At 48.0% G+C, this 26,297-nt stretch overlaps 1 protein-coding gene across 1 annotated transcript; it reads right to left on the bottom strand.

Moving 5' to 3' along the window:
• Positions 1–1,855: 1,855 nt before the first annotated feature.
• On the bottom strand, positions 1,856–26,083 carry SLC25A20 (solute carrier family 25 member 20). The gene is made up of 9 exons (XM_066245328.1): positions 25,870–26,083; positions 21,501–21,593; positions 14,366–14,493; positions 11,395–11,485; positions 5,282–5,399; positions 4,158–4,230; positions 3,692–3,801; positions 3,108–3,232; positions 1,856–2,697 (listed from the first exon to the last, which is right to left on the bottom strand). Exons 1-9 carry the CDS (start codon positions 25,972–25,974, stop codon positions 2,635–2,637), a joined length of 906 nt encoding a protein of 301 aa, XP_066101425.1. The 5' UTR covers positions 25,975–26,083; the 3' UTR covers positions 1,856–2,634.
• Positions 26,084–26,297: the final 214 nt, after the last annotated feature.

Here is a 26,297-nt window from a genome sequence, read left to right as displayed (position 1 = left end):
AGGTGGCATTTCAAAGTGCATAATAAAAAGGAAGCGCCAGCCAGGAGGGAGTTACTCACCATGTGCTCCGCTCCCTTCACAAATGTGCCTCCAGGGGCTTCCCTATTTGACTTCACATCTATTGAAGACCCAGAGTAGTAAAAGAATCTACCACCACTAACATCAAGGAATCAAAACATTCCATTTTAAAATAGAAGCTGTTTCAAAGGGCAAGTTATTCAGAAGCACAGACTGTAAAAATAATCCTGAGCCATGGGAACCACTGGCATTTCCCTGGAACACAAATGTGTTCCCAGGGGCATCCCGGCAAAGGCTGAGGTTTCAGGACCCTCTCAAAAACTGGGTGGTGCCTGACCAGGCGGTCACACAGTGGATAGAGCATCGGACTGGGATGCAGAGGACCCAGGTTCGAGACCCTGAGGTCGCCAGCTTGAGCGCGGGCTCATCTGGTTTGAGCAAAAGCTCACCAGTTTGAACCCAAGGTCACTGGCTCCAGCAAGGGGCTACTCAGTCCGCTGAAGGCCTGCGGTCAAGGCACATATGAGAGAGCAATCAATGAACAACTAAGGTGTTGCAACGCGCAATGAAAAACTGATGATGGATGCTTCTCATCTCTCCATTCCTGTCTGTCTGTCTCTGTCTATCCCTCTCTATTACTCTCTGTCTCTGTAAAAAATAAAAAAAATAAAAAAATAAAAATTAAAAACTGGGTGGTGATGGGAAGAGCTTCAGGAGACAGGTGTGGCCATCTCCAAATCAAAGACATTAAACAGAGACACCCCACAGCACAAGAGGGGCAGGCATAACACTAAATGTTTCCAGGCAGAGGGCACACAATTTCATCTCTAAAAAATGTTATTTTTTTTACTTGACCATAGTTCCTATTTGGTTATCCAGAAATATCTTCCCAGGAATAAAGCCTCCTTCCTTAAATGTCCAAAGCTACAGATTCCCGCCAGGTTGGCCACACCCACTCCCAAATGGGTGTGGATCCCTGCCCCACTCACCCATTTACTCAGAGCGGTGGCTCTAAAGCTAAAGTCCGAAGGTCTCTGCAGCTGCAGCCAAGCAGGCAGTGCCAGTGCCATACTGTGACTACCCGATGGGACGCTGCCAGGGAAGCCCAGATCCAATAGCCTCACCCTCCTCCAGGCAAGGACAAACTAGCTGGTGACTCTACTCCAATGCCCTCCCCTTCTCAGGCAGCACTTAGGCAACGTCCTCAGCCTGGTGAGTAAAGCCAGGTTGGTAACATTGGATCACACAGCAACCCAAAGCCCATATGAAAACTCAGGACTGGCCCTGGCTGGGTAGCTCAGTTAGAGCAATATGCCAAGGTTGTAGGTTCAATCCCCAGTCAGGGCACGTACAAGAAATAACCAATGAATGTATAATGAGTAGAATGACAAACTGATACTTCTCTCTTCTTTTCTCTCTCTTTAAAAATCAATAAATTTAAAAAATATTTTAGAAAGAAAACTCAGGACGGCTTTTGGCCTTTGAGAAAAACTGATCCTCCATCTGTTAGCTCAGACACTGATGTGGCTGACTGCAGGAAGGCTAAAAAGTGACCAGATAAGCTGCAGGCTGGGCCTGTGGGGCCTGCCTGCCAGGCCTGCATTAAGCATTATAGAATAGTTACCAACTGAGTTGCCCACCCCACCCTACTCCGCACCAAGTAGCTGGGGCTGGAGTAGTCAGGGAAGGCTGGGCTGGCCAATACTTTCCCCCTCTTTCTCCTGCTAGAGCCTGAAGCAACCCAAGAAGGGTACTAGATCCCTGGCAGCCTCTACCGAGGCCACAGGCTGCCTGCTGAAATGAGCCAGAATCAAAAGAAAAAAATCTCACACAATGCAAAAATTAAAAACAATATTTATTGTTTTCAGTTAAAACAGGAAGCTCTCATGAGAAAAGAGTGCGCACAGAGAGCCTGCCTACACCTTGGGCTTTCTCACTTATCAGCAGGCTGGGATTGTCCATTCAAAACTCTCTTCGCTGGGTAGGAGGGAAAGCTCACCACCTTCTCCTGGGAAATTAGACTACTCTAGTTTTAATTCTGATTACCTGCATGCCTAAAAATAACCTACTGCTTTCAGGCTATCTGCCCCTACACATTTGCTCATTCCACTTGGCAGATACACATGGGCCTCAAGTCCACATCCCCCTGTGCAGGTCAGGATAGGCAGATACTCTGGAAATCTGGTGACTGTTCCTAGCTAGGGGTCAAAGACTCCAGCTTCTGGTAAGCTGGCTGAAAACATACATAGTACCTCCAGTAAAAAGCTAGGATTTCCTCTTTTAAGACCAGTATCTTGGGTATAATAGGGCCAGTGGTCAACCAATCAGTAGACAGGACTTTGGCCACAGGTGGTGTCTGATCTAGAAGCTACTTACTTCATCTCCAAATCCTCCTGAGATCCTTTATGCTGACAAGAGTGAATTCAAGTATTAAGATGGCACACCAAGTTACACCAGGTAGATGAGCCCATTAAGGCAATCGGTCTCAACAAGTCCAAGCTCACAGCTCTGTTCCCACCATCCCCCTCCCCTCCCCCTCAGGACAGCCTAGTCCTGCCCACGGTTCCTCTTCCGTAATGGTTTCCAGCATCCAGGAGCCTTGAGCAGCCTTCAGTCTCACAAGTTGGGGGTGATCCAATTAAGGAACTTCATGGCAACTTCAAAGCCAAGGAAACAGGCCTGAGAAGGGTTTCGAAGAAGAGAAAAGCCAGCGGAGTTGTGAATGTTCAGAGAAACCCCAGCACAGCCCTTACTGGCCCTGTCTAGAGAAGAACCCCCCCCCCCCCCATAACCTCAGGTCAGGGAATCAAACTCCTTTCTCATTCCCAAGATGGGAAGAAAATGCATGTCCCACAACTGCCTACTTCTGCTGTCCAGGTCAGGTCATCAAAGCCCCTCACCACAGACCATCACAAACACAGATCTTCCTGACATCTTTAGGAAAGGGAGCAAATGACAAGGCTCTGCCTGAGGGTGGGGTTTTGGGAAAAATGAGCTCCCAATCCAATCCCACAAGCAAGCAAAAGCTAGCCCACCTGTACCCTGTTCTGAACCCCAAAGGTAAAGCACAGCTCCTGCCAGACACTCACCGCGTTGGCAGGGAAGGCTCGGATCATCACTGCGTTGAAGCCTTTGTACAAGGACGTGACTCCTTCATCCCGGATCAGCTCCCTCAGCACATCTCTGAAACCATGCGGGTATTTTCCAGGAGGTGCTGTAGGCAGAACCCAACTGTTAAGGCTTCAGGAAGCTTCCTGACCTGACCATGATGACCCACAGGAGGCCAATCTTATAGTCAAGTCTTTCTGCAGGGTCACAGCACCAGGAAGAGGACACCTTGCAGGTCACCTGGGACCTGTCCACAGACAACACAGTTCACCTTGGGACAAACAGACACAAATGTCTGGACTACTAATGCTGAGGGAGTGGAGAAGAGGAAAGGAGAGTTGATTTGACTTCTTTCCTCACTTATTTTGTGTTCAGGCTGACTTGGAAACGAGTCTAGGATTCTAGAACAAGAACACAAATGACTGCAAGGGAGAATGCTTGTTAGACAGGTGCTGGGTGTGCTGTGGAGAATGAGTATCCCTCAGGCCTTAAGAGCTCTGCACCCCAGGTGCGGCCAGTTCCAGGATCTACTCCACCCCTGCCAACCCCACTACCCTCCACTAACCAGTCTGGAAGCGGGACTTCAACACATCAGGGGGGATTGCCACAGCCCAGTTGAAGATCCCGGCGATGCCCCCAGCCATCAGGATCCGAGGCACGCTGAGCTCACTGACACTGCAGAACACCAACCACAGTCAGACAGAGGCCGTGAGAGTGGCATGCTGACCATCCCTCTGGTGGCAGACAGTGAGGAGGAGAAACTGGCTAGAAGGAGAAGGTCCAAGGCCAGCACTTCTGTGACATGGCAGCCGCCACTCCTTGGAGGAGGTTTCATGCACATAGTTCAAATACTTGCTCCACTGGGCGAGGCACAGAGTCAGAGGTATTAGCTGGGCCTCAGCAGCAACCAAAGAAAATGGGACATGAAGTCAGAAGCAAGTCCCACTTCTGTGTCCAGACCTACTCACAGGAGGAGGGCAACCTACCCATGACTGAGCAAAGTGGCTCCTATGTTCTTCTGTTCTCCTCACCTCTTTCCCTCTGGAGTAAGGATATTTTTCAGCCATTCATATGTCATAAAATACATCCCACTGGCTGGAACATCTGATAGTGGCAAGAAAAATGTGAATTAAATGATATAAAATCCTCACAGGCCCTGGCTCAGTGTAGAAGTCCCGGGTTTGATTCCCAGCCAGGGCACACAGGAGAAGCGCCCATCTGCTTCTCCACCCTTCCCCCTCCCCCTTCTCTCTGTCTCTCTCTTCCCCTCCCACAGCCGAGGCTCCACTGGAGCAAAGTTGGCCCGGGCGCTGAGGATGGCTCTGTGGCCTCTGCCTCAGGCGCTAGAATGGCTCCGGCTGCAACAGAGTGATGCCCCCTGGTGGGCATGCTGGGTGGATCCCGGGTCAGGTGCATGCGGGAGTCTGTCTACCTGCCTCCCCTGCTTCTCACTTCGGAAAAATACAAAACAAGAAAAAAAAATCCTCACAGAATTCCTGAACTTAGTAGAGCCAAGCTTGGCACTGGATCCTTCAAGGGTTCCTGAGGAGTTCCTCAGCAGCACATCCTATTTGCAATCATCACTATGCACTGACCAGATGCTGCTCTGGGGCAAGCGCTGGTGTGAGTGTCACACATATGACATCATTTCATCTTTAAAGTCCTCTCTGCGTGGCCCTACATGACATGCCCACTCCAAGCAGTTAAAACCCCAGCTAGCATCTGGCCTGCCTCCAAGCTACCATCTCAGGACAAAGGTGAGGCCATCTCCGCCTCTCCTACTGCCACGCCAGCAGAACATGCCTCTTGAAAACAGGGATAGCCCCACTGTTCCTAAGTCACTCTTCCCACTCACCCCTCCAGCCATAATTTCTACCTACTGGCCACTCCCCTCCAACTGCCACTGTCATGACTTCTACCCTGGAGGGCCGGCCGGCCAGCCTACTGGAAGGATGGAAGGTCCCCATCTTCACTTGTGCCCATGCTGGCCAGAGGCAAGACTGCCGAAAAGCAGGACACAAAGTTCCAGCCTTGTCAGAGCTGCGGCACGTACGGTGCCGTGGCAAACTGACAACCCAGGCAAGACCCTCTGTGGCAAATCCACCTCAGGTGAGCTCCCCCAGAGTGACCTCAGGTGGATGGCCTCAAAGTTTACCTCGCATGAGCGTCAGCACAGTCCCCTTGTAGATGCCCCGGATCCCAGACTCCTGGTACAGCTTCTTCGCACAGTCCAAGGCACCAGTGTACCTGGTTTCCCCCGAAGAAGCCTGAATCTGAGAGGGAGGGAGGAGTCAGCAAGTCAGCAAGAGCATCCCAGTGCACAGATCCCACAGGCCGCAGAAGAGTAGAAAGTGAGTAAGGAAATAGGTATTATGCATTAGACCAATGAGAGACTACTGTTGAAACAATAGTTATTTGGAATGTACAATATTGGTGCAAATCAGTATGAAATAAGACTAGGTAAAAATATTACAAAATATGTGTACACTGACTAGAAAAAAGATTGAAAGAGTTGGCAGGCCCTGGCCGGTTGGCTCAGCAGTAGAGCGTCGGCCTGGCGTGTGAGAGTCCCGGGTTCGATTCCTGACCAGGGCACACAGGAGAAGCGCCCATCTGCTTCTCCACCCCTCCCCCTCTCCTTCCTCTCTGTCTCTCTCTTCCCCTCCCGCAGCCAAGGCTCCATTGGAGCAAAAGATGGCCTGGGCGCTGGGGATGGCTCTGTGGCCTCTGCCTCAGGCACTAGAATGGCTCTGGATGCAACAGAGCGACGCCCCACAGGGGCAGAACATCGCCCCCTGGTGGGCATGCCAGGTGGATCCCAGTCAGGTGCATGCGGGAGTCTGACTGCCTCCCCGTTTCCAGCTTCGAAAAAAAAGAAAAAAAAAAAAAGAAAGAAAGAGTTGACAAATAAGTTGAAAAATTCTCCCAAATACAAAAGCACTCGCAATAAAGTTAGTTGGAAGGTCTAGACAGGAGGAGATAAATACATCAGTCATGCACTTACTCTACTACAACAAATATCCACTGAGTACCAACTCCATTCCAAGTTCTAACCCGTTATGAAGCTTGGTTAAGAATAGGTGAACTGGCCCTGGCCCATTTGCTCAGTGGTAGAGCATCAACCCTGCATGTAGAAATCCTCAGTTCAATTCCTGGTCAGGGCACGCAGCAGAAGCTACTATCTGCTTCTCCACCCCTCTCCTTCTCCCTCTCTCTCTCCCCCTTTCTCTTTCTCTGCCCCTCCTGCAGCCATAGTTCCAACTCTGGTGAGTTAGCCCCAGGTGCTAACAATGGCTCCCAGAGCTAAGGATGGCTCTGTGGAGCCTCACCTCATGTGCTAAAAATAGCTTGTTTGCTGATCAACGGCCCAAGATGGGCAGAGCATCCCTGGTAGAGAGGCTTGCTGAGTGGATCCAGTCCAGGTGCATGCAGAAGTATGTCTCTGTTGCCCCTCCTCTCACTAAAGTAAAGAAATTAAAATTAAAATAAAAAAAGGTGAACTGGGTGTTCTCTCTCCCCACATGCCTCCACGCTCATGCCTCTCCCTTATCCCCTCCCTCTCCCCCTCCTCTTTCCCCTTCCCCTCTTCTCCCCCCCTCAACAAGTGCATCTCCTAAACTCTAAGGGACCCCACAAGACTTGCAACCAGGGGAGCAGGGGGCGGCAGCAGCAGTTCATCCTGGGCTAACCTCCTGAACCTGTCTGCAAGGCCACCTTTTCTCTCCTGATTTCTTTCCATAAAGGTTTCCAAGACAGCCACACCTAGGCTCTATCCTGTTGCTTCTTCTATTCTAGGCCCTTCCTTGTTTTACTAACCTCAGCTTTAACAAACTTACTCTTGCCTGATTGGTGGTGGTGGAGTGGATAAAACATCAACCTGGGACACTGAGGTCCCAGGTTTGAAACCCTGAGGTCACTGGCTTGAATGCAGGCTCACTAGCTTGAGCATGGAATCACAGACAAAATCCCATGGTTGCTGACTTGAGCCGAAAGGTCGCTGGTTTGAAGCCCAAGGTTGCAACTTTGAGCCCACGATCACTGGCTTGATCAAGAGGTCACTGGCTTGTCTGGAGACCCCCAGTCAAGGCACATATGAGAAAGCAATCAAGTCTACAGCCATACTACCCTGAAAGCATTTGATCTTGTCTAATCTTAGAAGCTAAGCAGGGTTGGTCCTGGTTAGTACTTGGATGGGAGAAAGCAGTCAATGAACAAATAAGCTGCCACAAGTATGAGTTGACGCTTCTTATCTTTCTCCCTTCCTGTCTCTTTGCCTCTCTTTCTCTCTCACACACACATACACAGTAAAAAAATATTGCTTAAAAGGCCACTAAGAGGATGAAAATAAACTACGGACTAGAGGAAAATATTTCCAAACCACGTATCTAACAAAGCACTAGTGTCTAGAATAAAGGACTGTCAATATTCAACAATATAAAAAAATTAATTACAAAATGGGCAAAAGACATGAACATACGTTTCACCAGATAAGAAATAGTTAGCAAAAGGCACATGAAAAAAAGTTCAACATCATCAGCTATTAGGGAAATACAAATTGAAAGGAGCTGTCACTACACACCTATCAAAATGGCTAAAACTAAAAATAATGACAACACCAGATATTGATAAAGATGCAGAGAAACTGGATAACTCATAACATTGTTGTTAGAAATGCAAAATGGTACATTTGGTAGTTTCTTTAAAAACTAAACATGCAACTAACTTATGACTCAGTAATTGTACTCCCTGGCATTTATCCCAGAAAAATGAGGATTTATTTTTTCAGAAAAATCTCTGTACATGAATGTTTATAGCATCTTTATTCATAATAGTCAAAAACTGGAAACAACCCAGATATCCTTCAATGGATGAAAAGTTAAACATATTGTGATTCATCCATGCCAAACATATTGTATGTAGTTCATCCATGCCATGAACTCCTTAAAAGGAATAAATTACTCATACATCAACAATATGAATAACCTGGAATGCAGAGGTCACCAGTTTAAAACCCTGGGCTTGCCTGGTCAAGGCACATATATATGGAAATTGATGCTTCCTGCTCCTCCCCCCTTTCTAAGAAAAAACCAAACCAAACAAACAAACAAACAAACATGAATGAATCTCCAGAATATTATGTTGAGTTTAAAGCCAATATGAAAAGTTTACATACTGTATGATTCCATTTATATAACATTCTTAAAATTTCAAAATTATAGAAATGGAATAATCCCTGGCCAGTAGGCTCAGTGGTAGAGCATCACCCTGGCATGTGGAAGTCCTGAGTTCAATTCTTCATCAGGGCACACAGGAGGTGTCTTTCTGATTCTCCACCCCTCCCCCTACTGCAGCCAAGGCTTGATTAGAGCGAGTTGGGCCTGGGCACTGAGGATAGCTCCCATGGCCTTCACCTCAGGCACTAAGAAGAGCTCGGGGCCTGACCTGTGGTGGCGCAGTGGATAAAGCATTGACCTGGAACACTGAGTTCACTGGTTCAAAACCCTGCACTTGTCTGGTCAAGGCACATATGGGAGTTGATGCTTCCTGCTCCCCCTCTTTCTTACTCTCTCTCCTCTCTAAAAAGAGTAAATAAAAAAGAAAGTTAAAGAAAACTTAAAAAAAAAAAAGAAGAGCTCGGTTGCTGAGCAATGGAGCAACGCCCCAGATAGGCAGAACATCGCCCCCTAGTGGGCTTGCTGGGTGGATTCCCCATAGGGCTACATGTGGAAGTCTGTCTCGGCCTCCCCTCCTCTCACTGAATAAAAAAGAAAAGAAAAGAAAAGAAATGAAATGGAGCCTGACCAGAGAGTGGTATAGTGGATAGATCGTCGGACTGGGATGCAGAGGACCCAGGTTTGAAACCCCGAGGTCGCCACCTTGAGCATAGGCTCACCAGCTTGAATGTGGGGTCACTGGCTTGAGCGTGGGATCATAGACATGACCTCATGGTCACTGGCTTGAGCCCAAAGGTTGCTGGCTTGAAACCCAAGGTCGCTGGCTTGAGCAAGGAGTCACTTGCTCTGCTGCAGCCCCCTGGTCAAGGCACATATGAGAAAGCAATCAATGAATGATGAAGGTGCTGCAACAAAGAATTGATGCTTCTCATCTCTCTTCCTTCCTGTCCCTAACTGTCCCTCTCTCTGAACCTGTCTCTGTCACTAAATAATAATAATAATAATAATAATAATCAGAAAAAAATATTATGGTATATAAAGTAGAAAAAGCTGGTTATTAAACAATAGTAGTAGATCCCAATTTTATTTCAAAAGATAATATTTCCTAATTTGCTTGTTTACCAAAAAGACCATAATTCAGCCCTGATCGAATAGCTCAGTTGGTTAGTGTTGTCCTGATACACCAAGGGTGCAGGAACAACCTCAGCCAGGGCACATATAAGAATCAACTAATGAATGCATGAGTGAGTAGAACAACAAATCAATGTTTCTCTCTTCTTCTCTCTCTAAAATCAATAAATTAAAAAAAAAAAAAAAAGACACCTGACTGGTGGTGGCATAGTGGATAGAGCAGTGACCTGGGACGCTGAGGTCTCATGTTTGAAACCCCAAGGTCACTGGCTTAAACATGCGCTCATCTGGCTTGAGTGCAGGCTCGCCAGTTTGAACACGAAGTTGCCAGCTTGAGTGTGGGATCATCAATGTGATCCCATAGTCACTGGCTTTAGCCCAAGGTCACTGGCTCGATCAAGGGATCACTGGCTCGCTGGAACCCCCTAGTCAAGGCGCATACAAGGAAGTAATCAGTGAACAATGAGGTGTTGCAATTATGGGTTGATGCTTCTCATCTCTCTCCCTTTCTGTCTCCTGTCTCTCTGTCTCTCCCTCTAAAAAAAAAAAAAAAAAAAAAGAAAAAATTCAAAAATACAATTCACACACAAACATAACAGTGTTTACCTCTGTAAGGTAGTATAAGTAATAAATACAATTTTTTCTTTCTGCTTTTCTGCATTATGAAAATTTTCTAGCAAGTTACTTGAAGAAAAAGCAGTAACATTTGCTTTTTAAAGGAGTCCTGGCCCTGGCTGGTTGGCTCAGTGGTAGAGCGTCAGCCTGGTGTGCGGGAGTCCCGGGTTCGATTCCGGGCCAGGGCACACAGGAGAAGCGCCCATCTGCTTCTCCACCCTTCCCCCTTTCTTTCCTCTCTGTCTCTCTGTTCTCCTCCTGCAGCCAAGGCTCCATTGGAGCAAAGTTTTCCCGGGCGGTGAGGATGGCTCTGTGGCCTCTGCCTCAGGCGCTAGAATGGCTCTGATTGTGGCAGAGCGACGCCCCAAGATGGGCAAAGCATCACCCCCTGGTGGGCATGCCGGGTGGATCCCAGTCAGGCGCATGCAGGAGTCTGTCTGACTGCCTCCCCATTTCCAACTTCAGAAAAATACACACACACACACACAAAAGGAGTCCTGTCTGGTAAGGCAGACAGCCAGTTCACTGGGCCTGAGAACAAGCCAGGCATGCTAAGGGTACTAAGCCTCAGGGCAATGGAGGAGACATAAGATGTTGGGCAGGGGCAGCCTCCCTTCCACCTCTGATGAGGCCTAACTTACCTTTCAGTGTTCCTGAAGTAAATAGGAGATGCTAATAAGGGTAGATATGTTTGGATTGACTTGTCACAGGTAGGACATTTTGGTTGGTCGTTATACTGTCCTGACTCTGTGTGTGTGTGTGTGTGTATGTGTGTGTGTGTGTGTGTGTGTGTGTGTGTGTGACAGAGACAGAGAGAGTCAGAGAGAGGGACAGATAGGGAGAGACAGTCAGGAAGGGAGAGAGATGAGAAGCATCATCAATTCTTCGTTGCAGCTCCTTTATTTGTTCATTGACTGTTTTCTGATATATGCCTTGACCGGGGGGCTCCAGCAGAGTCAGTGACCCCTTGCTCAAGCCAGAAATCTTGGACTCAAGCCAGCAACCTTCGGTTTCAAGCCAGCAACCCTGCGCTCAAGCTGGCAAGCCCACACTCAAGCCGGATGAGCCCATGCTCAACCTGGCGACACTGGGGTTTTGAAGCTGGGTCCTCCAGGTCCCAGTCCAATGCTCTATCCACTGTGCCACCACCTGGTCAGGTGCTTTCTGGTTATTGATCCTACTACAATTGCTTCCATGTCCTGAAAACTTTGAAACTGTTTAGCACACCTGACCTGAAGCCTTCACAAAGGGTGAAAGGACATAAACAGCCACACAAACTTGCATACTGAACAGAATAAGCTAGCCACTTTCCCCCATGTCACATCCCAACCCCAGATCACACACTTACCTGTAACAAGCACTTGATCCGTTCTCCAGGGGCCATGATTCCTGTGGTGAATACACCAGATAACATCCCAGCTGCAAATAGTTGGGGGTAGCTGTATTGAAAACAAAAACCAGAAATAAGCATCTGTCAGAATGCAGAAGTGGTCAGTTTGACCCTCCCAGTTTTGGGGGCACATGCAGGAGTAGTTCAATGTTCCTGCCTCTCTCAGAAAAAAAAAAGAAGAAGCAGCAAGCACCTGTGACTACCCACCCAGGACAGAGGCAATCCCAGCACAGGATGATTCTTTAAGAAAAAATAAATACTTGGACTGGGCAGAAAGCCCAGCACAAATAAATATTTCATACAAAAGCCCAATTCCAGCCTGACCAGATGGTGGCACAGTGGATAGAGCATCAGACTGGGATGTAGAGGACCCAGGTTCAAGACCCCGAGGTCGCCAGCTTGAACGCGGGCTCATCTGGTTTGAGCAAAGCTCACCAGCTTGGACCCAAATTCACTGGCTCGAGCAAGGGGTTACTTGGACTGCTGAAGGTCCATGGTCAAGGCACATAAGAGAAAGCAATCAATGAACAACCAAGGTGTCACAACGAAGAACTGATGATTGATGTTTCTCATCTCTCTGCGTTCCTGTATGTCTGTCCTTGTCTATCCCTCTCTCTGATTCTCTCTCTGTCTCTGTGAAACACAAACAAACACAAAAGCCCAATTCCAGGTATATTCTGATGTCAAACTTTCCAGGGCAGGGGTCTCAATGCCAAGAGCCGTGAATGGCCCAGCTGCACACTCAAGTGGCCTCACCCAGAAGAGAAGCTTTATGGGCAGACACAGTTTCCTTTGACCTGTCATGCACAATGACAATAGACAAGTTTCCAGGCCTCTCTGAGCCTTGCTTCCCCATTTATAAATTCAAGGTTGTTGTGGAAAAAAGACACTAACCCAAGTCAACCCTAGTTCCCCTCCAATCTCACCTCCTCTGGATCATGAAGGGTGTGAGAACATTTTAAGCTAAGATTCAAGCAGGACAGCATCAAGGCCAATAAGAACAGTGAGGGGCTGAGGAGAAGCCAGGCCACTCTTAAGGAATGTGCCGTAAAATACTGACGAAGGGCCAGAGAGGGAGACAGGGATGGTACCTAGACAGGCATGATGGGTCCTGTGCCCTCTGTGCCGGGTACACTCCGCTAGTGGCCAGCAATACGGATCCTCACTACAGTGCCCACAGAATGAGTCACACTGAGCACCTGGAGGAGTCTAAGGCTCTAGCATGTATAGTTTACAGCTGCCTATGCCACCTCTGGCATCTTTTCCTTCTGGGATTGGCAAGATCAGGGTGATCTAGAGGCCATGGAACACAAAGCTACAATTAGCACCTCAACAGAGTCCCCACAACTTAGCAAATGTTGCTGAAAAACTTCATGTACTTGCCTAAGCCTCAGAGCCCCCCTGACCCCAAGCCTCTGAGAGCTGAGCCTTCAGGTCAGTTCCACCCAATAAGGAGCCCAAGACCTGAGGAACAGACATGAGTTGAGTAAGGGTAGGAGACATCTTCTGAAGGTCTTTCCTTCTACGCAGGGCACCGGTCTCAACAGCCCAGCTTTTTCCATGCGCTCACCTCAAACAAGGCTCACGCATCTACCTCAGGCACAAAAGGCTGACTTGCTGAACAGTCAAGAGACTTGTTTTCATGCCATGGTCTCCTTCACAGTCTCAATTCACACGGCTGTCTCCAAGAGGTGTCCTCTCCAGAAATAAACTTCCCCTTATGGGACCAGCATGCTCCATTCTTCCCAGGACACCAGACCCTAGGCCAGGCACACCTCCGTCTCCTGGAACTGGGGACGTTCCTCTGAATGGGGTCTGTGTGTGCACACACTCTGTGACTGCCTGGCCCATTCTACCACCCCCACTCCCACCCACACCAAGGAGGCATCTATGAGTGCTGGCCCTTCCTGAGCTGCCACCCCAAGGCCCTGGTACTGCTCCTTCCCATACTACAATAGCTCCAAACACCACCACAGGAAGGGGAGTGTGGCAGGGCTAAAACTGAAGATTCAGAACATGACAGGATATGGGGGTGGGGTCCTGAGCGTTTCCAGCTTCGCTTAAGCAGGAAGAGTATTTATTTGAGTTGAGTGCTGCTGTGATCATAGGAGGAACACAATACATGCCAAAGTACTGGTAGTAACCGCACCGGGGTTCTGGTGCGTGGCTTTGGTATAGCTGTGACAGGTCTGTTCTCATGAACTACTTTGTCATGAGCTATAGTTCTGGCTCATCTGCCACTTCATACTCAAATCCAACTCCTCAAAGTTTATTAAAAGGAAAAACAGGCCCTGGCTGGGTAGCTCAGTTGGTTAGAGCATCGTCTTGATAGGCTGAGGTTGCAGGTTCGATCCTCGGTCAGGGCACAAGAAACAACCAATGACATCATGAATAAGTGAAATAAATAAGTCAACGTTTCTCTCTCTCTCCCCCTTCATCTCTAAAAATAATAAAAAATAAAAGTATTTTAAAAAAGAAAAAACACATTTCACTTTAACAGAGAAATCAGTATTTGAAATAATTATAATCATGTTATGAGAAAGAAGGAAAACAGAAGTGGGAATCTTCCTTTCCAAACCAGGTGATGGAGAACAAGGCTGCTGTTGTCACTCCTGCAGCGCCTGCTCAGGACACCTGACACACATTTTAGCGTTCAGACGCCATAGCACTCCTCGGGCTAGTATTACTAACATCCCTAGTAAGCACCTCCCAGAAGGAAGGATGACAGCCTGGCAAGGAGAGGGAAGATTTCCCCTTTCGGTTCACAGGGCAAAGGAAACTCGGGTGGCTCCCTCAGGTGGGGCACCCAGGAGCCAGCCGCGGGGTCTGGGACACCGGCCACTGCCTACCCACCAAGATTCTGTCCTTTACCTCAGGTCAGACCACCAGGCAGAGCAGCACCACCTGTTCCAGACACGTAAGTACTCACCTAAGCACATCTTCTGGGTGTTTCTGTTGCAGTTTCTTCCCCAGACCGAACCCAAAGAAGCACACAGCGAACATGGGGGTGACTCCGATGAGGGGGGCAGCCATGCCTCGATATAGCCCCGTGATGCCCTTCAAGGAACCAGAGAGGAAAAGCTGTTTATAGCCGCCACCACCCTTTACACTGTGAAAACAGGCAGGGCGTCCGCTCACCGAGGCTTCCTTCTTTCACCTCTCTGCCCACAAGGAATTTTTTTTTTTTTTTTTTTAGGAAAGCTTTTAAAAGAAGAAAACCTCCACATTTATCTAAACTTGTCGTCCTCTTATACACTGCTGGAGAAAATGAGAAACAGCTTCCATTCTGAAAAAAAATCTGGCAGTATGTAGCGTACCCTTTCACCAGGAAATTCTGTTTAGAAATGTATTCTATGGAAATACTCAGAGCTGTAAAAAAATAATAACATCAGGCATTTATCAAGTACCAAAATTTGGGAATGAATCTAAAAGCTCTCATGTAGGAGATAAGACAAATTATAGGAATTCCCTTATATCACACTCATAAAAGCTCAATGTAATGTGAAGAGACTACTAAGCGAAAACAAAGCAGGCTATAAAACAGGATGTACAATGTGATCTGACTTCCTTAAGATGAGATTACAGGTGATTAAGAAACCATTGGTTCTGGCTGGGTAGCTCAGTTGCTCATAGCATTGCCCCGACATGCCAAGGTTGCAGGTTCAATCCCTGCTCAGGATACATACAAGAATCAATCAATGACAACATGAATAAGTGGAACAATTGATGTTTTGCTCTCTCTCTTCCTCTCTCCTAAAACTCAATAAAAATTTAAAAAGAATAAAGACGGCCCTGGTTGGTTGGTTCAGTGGTAGAGCGTCAGCCTGGCGTGCGGGAGTCCCGGGTTCGATTCCTGGCCAGGGCACACAGGAGAAGCGCCCATCTGCTTCTCCACCCCTCCCCCCTCCTTCCTCTCTGTCTCTCTCTTCCCCTCCCACAGCCAGGGCTCCATTGGAGCAGAGTTGGCCCGGCGCTGGGGATGGCTCTGTGGCCTCTACCTCAGGCCCTAGAATGGCTCTGGTTGCAACAGAGGGACGCCCCAGATGGGCAGAGCATCGCCCCTGGTGGGCATGCCGGGTGGATCCCGGTCGGGCACATGCAGGAGTCTGTCTGACTGCCTTCCCGTTTCCAACTTCAGAAAAATACAAAAAAAAAAAAAAAAAAAAAAAAAAGACTGCTAGCCTCTTTCACTGTTCCTTATGATGGAGAAACTGAAGAGTTAGAAATTTAGCTTTAGTAATAGTAACTTTCAGTTACAATCAATAGGTTTAATGATTGTCTGACCAGGAGGTGGCGCAGTGAATAGGGTGTCGGCCTGGGATGCAGAGGACGCAGGTTCAAAACCCCGAGGTCTCTTGCTTGAGTGCAGGCTCACCAGCTTGGAGCACAGGGTTGCTGGCTTGAGTGTGGGATCATAGACATGACCCCCTGGTTGCTGGCTTGAGCCCAAAGGTCAGTGGCTTGAAGCCCAAGGTTGCTGGCTTAAGCAAGGGGTCACTGGCTCATCCGTTGCCCCACGCCCCCGTCAAGGCACATATGAGAAAGCAATCAATGAATGACTAAGGTGCTACAATGAAGAATTGATGTTTCTCATCTCTCTCCTTTCCTGTCTGTCTGTCCCTATCTGTCCCTCTTTCTGATTCTGTCTCTCTTGTAAAAAAAAAAAAAAAAGAAGATAGGCTTAATAATTAATGCAAATAAAAAAGCTTTGTTTGGCCTGACCAGGTGGTGACACAGTGGATAGAGCGTCGAACTGGGACATGGAGGACCCAGGTTCGAAATCCCAAGGTCGCCAGTTTGAGTGTGGGCTCATCTGGTTTGAGCAAGGCTCACCAGCTTGGACCCAAGGTTGCTGGCTTGAACAAGGGGTCACTTGGTCTGCTGTAGCCCCCCAGTCAAGGCATATATGAGAAAGCAATCAATGAACAACTAAAGTGCCGCAACAAAGAATTGATGCTTCTCATCTCTCTCCCTTCCAGTCTGTCTGTTCCTCTCTCTGTCTCTGTCACACACACACACACACAAAAGGTTTCTTCGTGGTGCTGGATACATAAATGGGCCTACATTACTTCACCAGGCTGCAAGCAATTCACCTTTGTGCCCCAGGCCCAGGAGATCCACAAACTGAAGGGTATCTAAGCTCTTATGCTCCAAAGACTAAATGCCCACTTACAAGGACACAGATAAAGAATTACTGGTCAGCCTGACCTGTGGTGGCACAGTGGATAAAGCGTTGACCTGGAAATGCTGAGGTCACCGGTTCGAAACCCTGGGCTTGCCTGGTCAAGGCACATATGGGAGTTGATGCTTCCAGCTCCTCCCCCCCTTCTGTCTCTCCTCTGTCTCTCCCTCTCCTCTCTAAAATGAATAATAAAAAAAAAATGATTACTGGTCAGTTGCGTGGCCTGTGGTGGCACAGTAGATACAATGTTGATCTGGAACGCTGAGGTCACAGGTTTAAAACCCTGGGCTTGCCTGGTCAAGGCGAATATGACAACTAATCAATGAACAACTAAAGTGATTCAACTATGAGTTAAACTTCTTGTTCCCCCCACCTGTCTATCCTCTTTCTGTAAAATCAATAAATAAAATCTTTCCCTTACTTAGGAGAGAGGAGAGGAGATAATGAAGCAGACTCCCACATGTGTCCTAACTGAGATCCACCCAGCAACCCCATCTGGGGCTGATGCTCGAGTACCATGCCTGAGGCTGACATGCTTGGACCAATCAAGTTATCCTCAGCATCCAGAGCTATGCTCAAACCAACTGAGCCACTGGCTGTGGGAGAGGAAGAGGGAGAGAAGCAGATGGTCACTTCTCCTGTGTGCACTGACTGGGAATCGAACCCGGGACTTCCACACGCCTGGCTAATGCTCTATGGCTGAGCCAACTGGCCAGGGCCTCTTTTTTTTTTTTTTAAGATTTTATGTAATTTGGCTCAGTGGTAGAGCGTCGGCCTGGTATGCAGAAGTCCCGGGTTCGATTCTCGGCCAGGGCACACAGTAGAAGCGCCCATCTGCTTCTCCACCCTCTCTGTCTCTCTCTTCTCCTCCCGCAGCCAAGGCTCCATTGGAGCAAAGATGCCCGGGCGCAGAGAATGGCTCCATGGCCTCTGCCTCAGGCGCTAGAGTGGCTCTGGTGGCAACAGAGTGACGCCCCGGATGGGGAGAGCATCACCCCCTGGTGGGCACGCCGAGTGGATCCTGGTCGGGCGCATGCAGGAGTCTGTCTGACTGCCTCCCTGTTTCCAGCTTCAAAAAAAATAAAAATAAAAATAAATTAAAAAAAATATTTTATTTATTGGCTGTGGCCGGTGGCTCAGTGAATAGAGTATCAGCCTGGCATATGGATGTCCCAGATTCAATTCCCAGTCAGAGCACACAGGAGAAGCACCCATCTGCTTCTCTACACCTCCCCCCTCTCCTTTCTCTCTATCTCTCTCTTCCCCTCCTGCAGCCAAGGCCCCATTGGAGCAAAGTTGGCCCGGGCGCAGAGAATGGCTGTACGGCCTCTACCTCAGGTGCTAGAATGGCTCCAGTTGCAACTGAGCAATGCCCCAGATGGGCAGAGCATTGCCCCCTAGTGGGCATGCTGGGGGGATCCTGGTCAGGTGCATGTGGGAATCTGTCTGCTTCCCCACTTATCACTTCAGAAAAAAAAAAATTTACTGGTCAGAAAATGAAGAAATACTTGAAGAATCCTTGCACTTCAACTTTTTTTCTTTTCTTTTCTTTCTTTTTTTTTTTTTTTTACAGAGACAGAGTGAGAGTCAGAGAGAGGGACAGATAGGGACAGATAGGAATGGAGAGAGATGAAAAGCATTAATCATTAGCTTTTCATTGTGACACCTTAGTTATTCATTGATTGCTTTCTCATATGTGCCTTGACCGGGGGCCTTCAGCAGACCGAGTGACCCCTTGCTTGAGCCAGTGACCTTGGGTCCAAGCTGGTGAGCTTTGCTCAAACCAGATGAGCCCACACTCAAGCTGGCGACCTCGGGGTCTTGAACCTGGGTCCTCTGCATCCCAGTCCAACTCTCTATCCCCTGTGCCACTGCCTGGTCAGGTGCACTGCGACTTTTATCTAATTCACTTTTTCCTGGGCTGGCTTTTAGCTCAGCAGTACCTTCAAGTCAAGATTGCTTGAATTTGCTTCTTCCTAAAGTTCCAAACCCTTTACCTATACCTTTCTTACCTTTCTTCCCCCTTTGTTTTTCTTTCTTTTTTTTTTTCCAGAAACAGAGCCAGAGTCAGAGAGAGGGATAGATAGGGACAGACAGACAGGAACGCAGAGAGATGAGAAGCATCAATCATCAGTTTTTCGTTGTGGCACTTAGTTGTTCATTGATTGCTTTCTCATATGTGCCTTGACCGCGGGCCTTCAGCAGACCGAGTAACCCCTTGAGCAAACCAGCAACCTTGGGTCCTAACTGGTGAGCTTTGCTCAAACCAGATGAGCCCATGCTCAAGCTGGCGACCTCGGAGTCTCAAACCTGGGTCCTTCACATCCTAGCCTGACGTTCTATCCATTGAGCCACCTCCTGGTCAGGCCCTTTCTTCCCTTTTTAAAAAAGGTTGGCTGAGAGAGGTGTTAAGACAGTTTTTTGGGTACAGAACCCCTGTCTTCTCAAGATACCTGACCATCTGAACAAAGTGCCCATAAAGATTCAATCCTTGTCTCTCCGTATTTGGCTGAGTTGTGACAGGCAGCACAAATGTAGATATTTTCTGGTTTCACTCACATTGACTGACTTTTCCTTCAGACTTTTTTTGTGTGTGTGACAGAGACAGGGAGAAACAGAGAGAGGGACAAATAGGGACAGACGGACAGTAAGGGAGAGAGATGAGAGCATCAAGTCTTCACTGAGATACCTTAGTTGTTCATTGATTGCTTTCTCATATGTGGCTTGACTGGGGGACTCCAGTAGAGCAAGCAATCCCTTGCTTAATCCAGTGACCTTGGGCTTCAAACCAGCGACCTTGGACTCAAGCCAGTGACCTTGGGCTCAAGCCAGCAACCTTGGGGTCATGTCAGGGATCCCACGCTCAAGCCAGCAACTCCGTGCTCAGGCTGGTGAGCCCGCACTCAAGCCAGCAACCTTGGGGTTTCGAACCTGGATCCTCTGCGTCCCAGTCTGACGCTCTATCTACTGTGCCACCACTGTATCAGGCTCCTCTAGACTTTATACAAACTTCTACCAGTGGTCTCTGTCAAACTGATAGATCCAGATTTGCATTTTCTTCTACTTCGAGTCTCTAATTATTCCTCACTAATTTCCTGTGGTCTAAATTCTGCCTTCCAAAGACATCATTAACTTTAGTCATCTATATGAAATTGGAACTGGGTCCTGGCTGGTTTGCTCAGTGGTAGAGCGTCAGACTGGTGCGTGGACGTCCCGAGGTTCAATTCCCGGTCAGGGCACACAGAAGAAGCAACCATCTGCTTCTCTACCCTTCCCCTACCCTTTCTCTCTCTCTCTCTCTCTCTCTCTCCTTTCTTCCCTTCCTGTAACCATGTCTCAATTGGTTCATTGGACCTGGGTGCCTAGGATGGCTCCATGGCCTTATCTCAGGCCTAAAATAGCTTAGTTGCCGAGCAACAGAGCAATGGTTCCAGATGGGCAGAGCATCGTCCCCTAGGGGCCCTGTCAAGTGGATCCTGTTTGGGGTGCATGTGGGAGTCTGTCTGACTCTCTGCCTCCCTGCCTCTCCCTATTTTAATAATTATTTTAAAAAATTAAAAAACATCAGGCCCTGGCCGGTTGGCTCAGCGGTAGAGCGTCGGCCTAGCGTGCGGAGGACCCGGGTTCGATTCCCGGCCAGGGCACATAGGAGAAGCGCCCATTTGCTTCTCCACCCCTCCGCCGCGCCTTCCTCTCTGTCTCTCTCTTCCCCTCCCGCAGCCAAGGCTCCATTGGAGCAAAGATGGCCCGGGCGCTGGGGATGGCTCTGTGGCCTCTGCCCCAGGCGCTAGAGTGGCTCTGGTCGCAACATGGCGACACCCAAGAGGGTCGCAACATGGCGACGCCCAGGATGGGCAGAGCATCGCCCCTGGTGGACAGAGCGTCGCCCCTGGTGGGCGTGCCGGGTGGATCCTGGTCGGGCGCATGCGGGAGTCTGTCTGACTGTCTCTCCCTGTTTCCAGCTTCAGAAAAATGCAAAAAAAAAAAAAAAAAAAAAAGTTAAAAAAAAAAAAAATTAAAAAACATCTTTGGGACCTGGTGGTGAAGAGGTGGGGGACGTGTTTGACGAGGAAGCGGACGAGTTGCTCCTGGTGCAGCGGGAATGGCGAAGCCACATGCAGAGACGAGTCAAGGAAGGCTATAGAGATAGAGTAGAGGCTGGCAAAGCAGATACTCTTCAACAGGGCTTCAATCAAGGTTATAAAGAAGGTGCAGAAGTCATTATAAACTATGGACAACTCAGAGGAACTTTGAGTGCTTTGCTCTCCTGGTGTCACCTTCATGATAATAGTTCGTCTTTGATCGGTAAAATAAATAATCTGGATGCAAAAAAAAAAAAATTTAAAAACAAAGTGGAACTGAGCCCTGGCTTCGGATAGCACAGTTGGACAGCATTGACCCAAAGTGCAGAGGTTGCTGGTTAGAACCCAGGCCAGGTCCTCATCCGTCTTTACCCAGAGTAATGGTTTTCAATAATGTCCACTAATTCTCTGACACTCTTCGCCTTCAGAAGGTACATTCTAATTCCCCTCCCTTTGACTGTAGGCTAGACTCAGGGCAGATATAGGAAGAGACTGATGTTTCTGTCTCTCTGTCTTTCTCTCTCCCTTTCTCCCTTTCTCTCTCTCTAAAATCAATAAAATAAACATTTAAAAAATACTATAAAAAACCAACAACTGGAACTGGAACTAGCAAAAGCTCCAGAGCAATGACAATAGAAGGGCACAGGAAGCCATGGTAAGAGACTTACTGCTGTGGGCTAGACCTCCAGCAGAACTCCACAAAGTCAACTTAGCACTCTGGGGGAGGGGTCACAAGTCAACCCTGTGTGTATGGTATGTTCCTCTGAGTAAAACGAATGCCCAGCACCAAGATACAATACCTCTCTAAGAAGAGTCTTCCGGAAACAGTCAAAGGTCCCAGAATACATGGGAGGCTGTCCAGGCAAAGTTGGGGGCTGTGTCTGCAGCCGGACCTGAAATCAGAAGTTAAAATACAGTCATCTCCCAGAATCAGAACTGCCTCACTTAAACTGCTGAATTCAGACTTCTCTTTCTTTAGTTTATTCAAACCCTGCATTCACAAGTCATTAGTAGCACGCTTTTAGAGAGTGACTGTTCCTCTGATTTCCCCATCCACTTACTTTCAACACTTTTTTCTTACCTAATAGAGCCCACCCACAATGGCTCAATGGGATAGGTTTTCCAAATTTACAAATGAGGAGACTAGGTTTAATGAGTTCAAGTGACAGGCCAGTGACTAGCTTAGCTCTAGCCACCAGCTACTCCAACACGTAGTGGCACGTTGGTAATTAGATAAGATGTTCAATGGTATTGTGAGGTGGATTTTAATCCCAGTTTTCTTGGTCCTCATTCTTCTTGACCTTTTGGTGTATTCAATGCTTCAACTGTCTCTCTCTTTAAACGTCCCTTCTTAGTATTTCCTCCTTTGTCTCTTTTGCTACTCCAGGCATTCTCTAAAGCTTAGCACCCTACTCATCTAGTCTACTATTCCTTTGAGAAAACTCAAGATTCCAGGGCTTCAGCTGCTGCTCAATGATGATAATCACTGGGCCATCTCCAAACTTTCTCTCTCCACCTTTAGGGTTACATTTCCAACTTCCTGGAGAAGCTCTCCCATCTCAAATCACCCCCAAATGTCCTGATGAATGTTCCAATTGTGCCAGAGCCACCTAACTACCTTCTTTCTAGGATATGAAACCCTAGCATCACCTCTGACTACTTCCTCTTGCTCTTATCACATGAGTATCAAGTCTGTTGGAGTAGCCCTTCAAGGCACTTCCAGATCCTAATTCCCCCCTCTGGCTGAGTCTTCTCCCAGGCCAGGTCCTCAACCATCCTTACCCAGAGTAATGGTTTTCAATAATGTCCACCAATTCTGTGACACTCTTCCCCTTCAAAAGGTAAATTCTAATTCCCCTCCCTTTGACTGTAGGCTAGACTCAGTGATTCAATTCTGTCGAATAGAATGTGGTGGTATTAATGCTATGGGATTCCCAAGACTAGGCAAAAAAAAGGTCAGCTTCTGCCTGTTTCCATCATAGGTTACTTGCTTTGAGAGAAGGCAGCTGCCATGTCATGAGGGCACTCAAGTAACCTAGAGAGGCCATATGCAAAAAAAAGAAGGCCTCCTGACAACAGCCAGCACCAACTTGCCAGCATATGGAAACCAACATGGAAGCTAATCTTCAGATGAGTGCAGTTCTAGCCAACACCTTTTTTTTTGGGGGGGGAGCATGTCTTTGATCTAGTATTGTTATTTTCAAACAGCTTTATTACAATATAATTCACATACCATAAAATTCACCCATTTAAAGTGTACAATTCAATGGTTTTTAGTATATACACAACTGTGCAACCTTCATTACTATCAATTTTAGAACATTTCATCACTCCCCCCCAAAATACCACATTCATCAGTAGTCACTACCCATTCCACTCTTCCCTGAGCCCATGGAAACCACTAATCTATTCTTTGTCTCTACGGATTTGCCTATTCTTATATTTCATATATTTCGAATGTGGCTTTTCATACCTGATTTCTTTTATTTAGTATAATGTTTTCAAAGTTCATCTATATTGTAGAGTATGTCAGTCCCTTTTTTTTTTTTTTTCTTTTTTGTGGCAGAGACAGAGAGTCAGACAGAGGGACAGATAGGGACAGACAGACAGGAAGGAGGGAGAGAGATGAGAAACATCAATTCTTTGCTGCAGTTCCTTAGTTGTCCATTGATTGATTTCTCATATGTGCCTTAACGAGGTGGGGGGGCTACAGCAGACTGAGTGACCCCTTTGCTCGAGCCAGCAACCTTGGGCTTAAGCTGGCTAGCTCAGGGTCTCGAACCTGGGTCCTCCACACCCCAGTCCGATGCTTTATCCACTGCACCACCACCTGGTCAGGCTGTCAGTCCCTTTTATTGATGAATAATATTCCCTTGTACTAATTTATCTGTTCATCAGAAAATAGACATTTGCATTTTTTTCACTTTGTGATTATTAGGAGCAATGGTGCTATAACCATTTGTGTACAGGTTTTTGTGTGGAGGTGTGTGTGTGTGTGTGTGTGTGTGTGTGTGTTTTCAATTTTCTTGGGTATTGTATCTACTGGTCAGGATTCTCCAGTGAAACAGAACCAACAGGATATGAAGATTTATTTACTTACTAATTCAAAAAGATACATATTGTACTCCTATAGTCATTGCAGAATTATTTAAAATGGCCAAGACATGGAAACAAACTAAGTGTACATCTATGGATGAATGAATAAATAAGATGTGTGATGTATACACACACACACACACACACACACACACACACACCAGAAAATTACTCAGCCATAAAAAAGAATAAAATTTTGCCACTTGAAAAAACATGAATGGACCTTAAAGGGTATAATGCTAAATGAAATAAGTCAGAAATAGAAAGAAAAATACTGTATGATTGCATTTGTATGTAGAATCTAAACAAACAAACAAACAAACAAACAAAACAATCTCATAGATACAGAGAACAAACTGGTGGTTACCAGAGGGAAAAGGGGTTGGGGCATGGGCAAAAGGGATGAAGGGGATCAATTGGTCATGCATAGCCAGCCACTAGATTTTTAGTTGTGATCACTTTGTAACATAAACAGATGCAAATTATGTTGTATAACTAAACTTATTATTATTTATTTTTATTTTTTTACAGAGACAGAGAGAGAATCAGAGAGAGGGACAGATAGGGACAGAAAGGAATGGAGAGAGATGAGAAGCATCAATCATTAGTTTTTCGTTGGGATCTTAGTTGTTCATTGATTGCTTTCTCATATGTGCCTTGACTGTGGGCCTTCAGCAGACCGAGTGACCCCTTGCTCCAGCCAGCAACCTTGGGTCTGAGCTGGTGAGCTTTGCTCAAAGCAGATGAGCCTGCCCTCAAGCTGGCAACCTCGGGGTCTCGAACCTGGGTCCTCGGCATCCCAGTCTGAAGCTCTATCCACTGCGCCACCGCCTGGTCAGGCTAAACTTACTATTTTTTAAGTAGGAAGAGGAGTCAGAGGATTCCTTTTCCTTACTAGCCAGCGTTGCTTAGAATGACCACTGTCTGGGAAGCATTAAAACACACAGCATATGCCATCAGTTGAATAAATATTTGATTTCATGTTTCACAGTGTCCTAATCAGACAGTTCGGTTTAATCTTGCTCTATCCCCAGCTCCTCTCATATATGAAAGGCAGCAAAGAGCCTGCTTCCCAAACTGGCCAAGAGGACATGCCCCAAAGCTATTTCCCTGTTTTGGAAACTGGATCTGGATTCTTGTAAGTCCCCTACACAGGCTTCCCACTCCAGGAGACTCATGTCTGCTCCCCACCGGTGCACCCTGCCCGTGATCTGTCAATTTCCTCCACGTGTGTGTCCAGAAATAAGGTTAGAAGATAGGAGGAAGCTTTGAATGCTAAGTCACAGGGCACAGACTTTGGCCTCCCTTAAGGCCTGGCTGAAAGCGATGCAGAGGGAAGAGCCGGGCAGGCATAATGTGAGGAAGACAGAGGAACAAGCCCGGATGAGTCTCCTCCTTCCCAAAACCTCAGTTTGGCTAGGCTGCCTCACCTCGGAGTCGTGAGGACCCCCGCCTCGCCTGGGCAGAGCTGGTCACTGGCTTTCTTGGCAGGGGCTTGGTCACTGAGAACATCATCGCTTTCCACAGGACTCCACTCAGGCTAACATGGGGTGGCAGGCTGAAGATGTCCAAGCTCCCCCTCAGCAGAGGGAGCGTGGAAGGAGATGGTAATGGCGCACTCTTTCCCAGAGCAAGGTGTCAAAAGACATCTCTCGAATAACCGTGCCTCTGTCCTTAGCTCTCCTCCCGAGGCGAGCTATACAAGCGACCTGTTCCAGTCTTGCCGCTAAGGTTAAGGTTTGCTGAAATCAGAGCTCTGGGGAGGTGATTTTTCTCTCCCATCCCCAGGGAAGTGGCGCAAAGGTCAGGAGAGGCTGCGGGACAGGGAACTTTTAAATCACAGTCCCTGGTGGACGGTTAGAGACCGCTCACCTTGCGCGATCCAGCTCTTGGCGGTGGGTTCAACAGTTTCCGCGAACCCCGAGAGGGGCGAAAGGGAGGTTCCCTAGAGTCCCCCCGGAAACTCGCCCGGGCCCGCTTTCTGTCCCGAGCTGCGCCTCGCGGGAGCCCCAGCTTTCTGATCTCCCCCGCCCGGGCCTCCTCCCTTAAGCTGGCGCCGCAGCCTCCTCGCACCTTAATCGTGTCCAGCGGGTGCCCCACGAACACCAGGCACATGCCTCCGAAGCCGCCGGCAAGCAGATTCTTCAGAGGGCTGATCGGCTTCGCCTGGTCTGTCATGGTCTGTCTGTCTGGTAGTGTGTCTGTACGTTCCCTGCCGCCTAGCTCCACTGCCCCAGTCACACAGCAAGGGCTCCGCAGACCTTTCACCCACTTTTGGGGGGCGGGGCAAGAACCTGAAGCAGGTCAGGAGGAGGGCCTAGCCCTAGCCGGCCCCGCCTGGCTTCCGCCCCGGGCCTGCTTCCGGCCGCGGCCCCGCCCTAGTGGGCGTGGCTTGAGGGAGCTGGGCTGGCCTGGACGCGGACCCGTCGGTGTTTGGGAGTGCCCGTGGATGGTTTACTCCTCCAGGAAGTCTTTCTGGACTTAAATGATTTCTCTTCTGG

The sequence above is a fragment of the Saccopteryx bilineata genome, chromosome 10 (assembly GCF_036850765.1).
Source record: "Saccopteryx bilineata isolate mSacBil1 chromosome 10, mSacBil1_pri_phased_curated, whole genome shotgun sequence".
NCBI lineage: Eukaryota > Metazoa > Chordata > Mammalia > Chiroptera > Emballonuridae > Saccopteryx > Saccopteryx bilineata.
This window is presented reverse-complemented; position numbering and strand designations above follow the sequence as displayed.

Coding starts and splice junctions, on each gene's coding strand:
- SLC25A20 (XM_066245328.1), bottom strand. CDS start 25,974: ATGACAGACCAGGCGAAGCCGATCAGCCCTCTGAAGAATCTGCTTGCC. Junction 21,594..25,869: donor ACCCGCTGGACACGATTAAG/GTGCGAGGAGGC, acceptor TTCTGATTTCAG/GTCCGGCTGCAGACACAGCC. Junction 2,698..3,107: donor GAGCCTTCCCTGCCAACGCG/GTGAGTGTCTGG, acceptor AACCCTTCTCAG/GCCTGTTTCCTTGGCTTTGA.